This window comes from Echinops telfairi, unplaced genomic scaffold (assembly GCF_000313985.2).
Source record: "Echinops telfairi isolate 266 unplaced genomic scaffold, ASM31398v2 ScPeMD7_18;HRSCAF=68, whole genome shotgun sequence".
Taxonomy (NCBI): Eukaryota; Metazoa; Chordata; class Mammalia; order Afrosoricida; family Tenrecidae; genus Echinops; species Echinops telfairi.
The window spans coordinates 67,541,998-67,547,376 of record NW_022103915.1 but is presented as its reverse complement, the minus strand read 5'-3'; the positions used below and the strand labels follow the sequence as shown (position 1 = coordinate 67,547,376).

General features: G+C 39.2%; 1 protein-coding gene across 3 annotated transcripts in view; it reads left to right on the top strand.

The window, feature by feature from the left end:
- Positions 1-5,379, top strand: part of GEMIN2 (gem nuclear organelle associated protein 2) — a 25,303-nt gene that overhangs the window by 11,402 nt on the left and 8,522 nt on the right. For 2 of the 3 annotated variants that reach the window (XM_004698548.4, XM_045288193.1), the window contains exons 6-7: positions 1,800-1,844; positions 4,873-4,941. In XM_004698548.4, coding sequence (XP_004698605.1) covers positions 1,800-1,844; positions 4,873-4,941 — 114 coding nt within the window. The remainder of the gene's footprint in view (positions 1-1,799; positions 1,845-4,872; positions 4,942-5,379) is intronic. The other variant, XM_045288194.1, reaches the window with a different exon arrangement.

Genomic DNA, 5,379 nt, shown 5'->3' with positions numbered 1-5,379 from the left:
TACACAAATACTCACAATTATGAGATTTATTAGGGAATATAAGGAGTCCGGATAATGTAGTGCGCCATATATTGGTCTACTAAACCTGAGTTTAATAGTTTGAAACCAGCAGCCACTCCATGGGAGAAAAATGAAGTTTTCTACTCTCAGAGTTACAGCCTCCAAAACTCACAGGCAGTACTGCCCTGCCCTACAGCGGCACTCACTATGAATCAGAATCAACTGGATGGCAGTGAGTTTGGTTTTAGAGGAGTTAAAAGGTTAAAATTCAGGATCAGCAATGCTCAGGATACAGTTCTTCCAGTAGAGCTACTTTCTAGGCCATGTGGCCCCTTGACTTGTACCTTGCTTGGCAAATGTTACAAAGCTCTTTTATCACTGTTCATAAATGCCCACAGGTGTGCCACTCTGCCATAAGCCTCAACCTGAAGGTGCTCAGCCATTGTTCTGTGGGTCAGCAAGCCTAGTTTCCTCAATTATATTCCTGAGGAAATCCCACTCCATAGCTTCTTACACTTTGTGAGCCAAGAGTCCACCTCTTTCATTCTCTGCCTCCTGGTTTTGCTGCTGCCATAGCTGGTTCTCTGGTGTCATAGCTTTCTGTCCCTTGGTTGGGGAGGTTCAGTTCACAGGGATCTTGGGGTGCAAAAGATGTGCTCCCCTCCAGGCTCTTCTTTCTTGATGTTATCCCCACTTCCTACATCTGTGACGGCTTTTTTATACTCAGCTGGAGAGCAAAATTGACCAATCCTTATAATTCCAAATTTTTAGTCACAGTTAACCCTGTCAATAATCTCCATAACTAAATCATAATCCTATCAACTTTGTCCTCTTACTCTTACCCAGACCGATCATCAAAAAACAAAAAAGATCCAATCTGCCTGGTCTCACCCAGTTGTTTGGTGGGAATTACAAAGACTATGCTTAGATGAGCCTTATTAAATAATGCACTTCACTGCCAGGTCATATTATCAGGGTTAGTTATCATTTTAATGATTATTTTTACAAGGAAGTTAACTTTTCAAGTAGTATCATTTTTTATTTTAACATTTTAGTAACTAAAATTGTGCTTTATATTAAAGTTTACACATTCAAATTTTATTTCAAAATTTTATTTTATTTTATTTTATTTTCTTGGGCATTGCCAACATAATAGCTCTTGGGATGTTGTAGTGGACAATGAAGGAGTGTTCTTGTTGGATGGGGGGGCAGGGGGTGGTGGTATTATTATTGGTTTTGGTATGTGTTTTTTTAATCATTTTACTGGGGACTCTTAAAGCTCTTATAACATTCCATATATCAATTGTATCAATCATTTTTTTAGTTATTTTTTTAATCATTTTATTGGGGGCTCATACAACTCGTATCACAATCCATATATACATCAAGTGTATAAAGCACATTTGTACATTCATTACCCTCATCATTCTCAAAATATTTGCTCGCCACATAAGCCCTTGGCATCAGATGCTCATTTTCCCCCCTCCCTCCCCGCTCCTCCCATATCAAGCACATTTGTACATAGGTTGCCATCATCATTTCCAAAACATTTTCTACTTGAGCCCTTAGTCTAAGCTTCTCATTTTTCCTCTCCCCCACCCTTATGAATCCTTCATCAATTACATGTTTTTATTGTTTCATACCTCACACTGTCTGTTGTCTCCCTTCACCCACATTTTGGGGTGGGGGTGAAGCTATATATCCAACCTTGTGATGGGTTTCCCCTTTCCCCCCCTTCACTAATTTGAAAAAATAAAACTGCTTGTAATATTTAATTTCAGTATTATGTTCTCTTTCAGATTGGCTTTCCTCCCTTGCTGAGTATTGTTAGCAGAATGAATCAGGTAAAATCTTGTGGAATATTAATAATAGATGTTGTTTTATTTGTAACGTACGTGTATTCTGAGTGAAAGTACTGAATGCGCATAGTATGAAAACACCTACACTAAGCCTGCTAGGGTCCTCTTAATGCTCTCTACAACTCTGTATGGGAAGCTGTGCTGTTGTTCATTTTTATAGATGAGGAAACAAAATTAGTGGTTAAGTAGCTTAACAGGTGGTTTTTCAGCAACTTATTGGTAGCACTGAGTTTCAAGTATATGTTCACCAAGTCCAAAGATGATGATTTTTATCACAGTGCTAAATTATTCAGGTTTATTCATTTTAATGATAAGCTTTAGATCCTGGAGTTTGAATTAGATATTAAGGTTAGACAGTGGATGGATGTCTGGATTGTGATGAAAGTTGTACGAGCCCCCAATCAACTGATTAAAAATATATGTATATATTAAGGTTAGATTGCCATTTTCAGTTTTAAATGCCCTACACAATCCATGCAGGGAGCGCTGGCAGCATAGTGTGTTGCGTGATGGGCTACTTATCAGGAGTTCAGCAGTGTAGTGGTTACACTTTGGGCTACAATCCTCATGGTCGGCAGTTTGAAGCCACCAGCATCTCCGCAGGAGAAAGACAGGGCTTTCTACTCCCGTAAACAGTTAAAGTCTCAGGACCCCACAGGGGTCAGCATTGACCCAATGGCAGTGAGTTTAGTTTTCAGAGCTACTCGAGGGAAGAAAGATGAGGCTTTCTACTCTCATGAAGAGTTAAAATCTCAAGGTGTCGGTGGGATCAGGTAACAGGCATCAGAAGACCCCAAACAAACAAAAAACATTGTTGAGAAAGAGGGAGGTTGGAGCAGAGACCCAAAACCCATCTGTAGGCAATAGGACATCCCCTTACAGAAGGATCACAAGCAAGGGATGAGTCCACCAGGGAACAGTATAGCACTGATGAAACATACAACTTTCCTCTGGTTCTTTAAGGCTTCCTCACCCACCCACCCACCCCCACTATCATGACCCCACTCCTGCCTTTCATCTCTGGCTAGACCCGAGCATATGCTGGTACATATAAGAACTCATGACACACTGAATCCAGGTCAGATAAACCCCTCAGGAACAGAAGTGGGAGTAGTGATACCAGGAGGGGTAGGAGGAAGGTGGGGGAAGGAAGCGGGGACCAATCACAATGATCAACACATAACCAGGGGGACGGACAACAGAAACTTGGGTGAAGAGAGACAGTGGTTATCAAGGAGTCACGAGGGTGGGAGGGAGGGCAAAAAGAAGAGCTGATACCAGGAGCTCAAATAGAAAGTAAATGTTTAGGAAATGATGATGGCAACATGTACAAATATGCTTGATACAACTGATGTATGGATTGTTTTAAGAGCCCCCAATAAATGATCTTTAAAAAAGAAAAAGAGAGAATCTCCAAAACCCACAGGAGTTTTTCTACCTCGACCTGTAAGGTCAATATGAGTCGGATTCACACTTGATGACAGTGTTTTATGCAAGCTATTAAGAACGAAATACATGATTTCTCAGTCACATTTGAACTTTGATTCTCTGTCTTGAAGGAGTGGGGATTCTTCATTATACATTTTCAGAAAGGAAAACAAAAATTTTCCCTTTACATAGCTAGGTATTCCTAGAAGAGATTTCGGTGTCTTTTTTAAAAAGGTGCCTTACTGGTGGCTACTATGGAGTCAGCCTCTAAACTATAGTGACTCTATCCACTTAGAACTACAAACTGGCTTGTCCTATGCCACCCCTGTGAACAGTTGGGGATTGGACCACTGAAGTCCGTAGGTTTTTATTGGCTGATTTCAGGAAATCTCCAGGCCATTCTTGTCCATTTTATCCTAGAAGCCCTGCTGAAACCTGTTAGGCATCATAGCCACCCAGAAGCCACATATTGACAAATATGTGGAGTTGTCTGGAATCGAATCATAGGCTCCTGTTCTGGAAGCAAGTATTCTACCACTGAGCAACCAGTGCCCCTTTAAAACATACTGTGTTGAAAGTTATATTGGTTGTCAGTTTCACTTACTTCGTCATATGCATTAAGATGTAATCGCTATGTGAACCTCAGGATTGATGAACCAATACAGACAGAAAGTAGAATAAGGGTTTGGGGTGGGAGGGTGGGGGCAGTGTAAAGGGAGATGATGTCAGGGAGTCCAGGAAGAAAAAGAATGTTTGCAAACTGATTGTGGTAGCAATTGTACATTTCTGCTTGATGTGATTGAACTACGGAATGATATGATAGATGTATAAACTCCCAACTAATAGTAAATTACCCAAAATAGCCAATCCTTGGGAGAAAAAAGATGTAATAGCAGCCATATTAAACTCTTTTATCAGTGTGCTTTTTATAAATACCCAACTTTATTTGAATAAGATTCCTTGGGTGGCACAAATGGTTAAGTACTTGACTGCTAACCAAAAAGTTAGCACTTCCAACCCACACAGAGTTCTGGAGAATGGTACCCCATAAGGTCACAGCCTCAAAGAACATCGCGGTTCAGTTCTGCGCGCACATGTGCGCTCACCTTCAGTCCACACTCACTGACAGCAGCTGCTTCGTCTTTTGTATTTGAGTAAACCAGAAAATATTTTTAACACGTTTGGTAAATTTTATCTCTGCAGTTTCAAAGCACATCTACCTAAAGCTAAGTTTATCTTTAGATTTACACTTTAATTTGGAAATATTTATGCAAAGACATTTTCTTAAAAGCCCATAGACTTTTTCAAGTAGCTATTTATTTACTCTTGTAAATTAAACTCTTATTTAAACTAAGATGTTTGTTGATTGTTGAAGCATATAGAACTATTTATCTAAAAATCCCTTCTCATTAGATCATCCATCAAAACACTAATTAGAGCCACAGTTTTCTCTCAGTGTCTGAAGTAGGAAGGCTTGGGCGGGTCTTGTAAATATTAGATTGCATTCTAACTAAACTTAATGAAGCTCATGTTGAACTTGTTAATGTTTTATAACTAAAACAGTTCTCCTTTTCCCCCATTTTAGGCAACTGTTACTAGTGTCTTAGAATACCTGAGTAATTGGTTTGGAGAAAGAAACTTTACTCCAGAATTGGTAGTATTTATTCTTTTTTTACTTTCATAATGCAGGCAAAATTATCTGTACATTCCAAGATAGCTTTGCTATGTGCATATACAACTGTGTGTGTTCATAATTATGCTTGTTTGCACAGACACTCCTTCGTTGATCGTTTCGAATAAAAATTGTCAGTTGAACTAGCGTTGACTTATACTGATACGTAACTCATCTTTGACAAGTAGGTTACAGATTAGCAACCAGTCTGCAAGTCCCAGTTTGAGTAGGATTTTCTTGTTTGGTTTTTCCTTTTTGAGTAGGATTTTTTTTTTCCGAGTATCCATCTTTGTTTTTTGTGTTGTTGTTTTTTTTGTTTTTATTAAACATTTTATTAGGGGCTCATACAACTGTTATCCCAATCCATACACACATCAATTGTGTAAAGCGCAGTTGTACATCATTCTCAAAACATTTTCT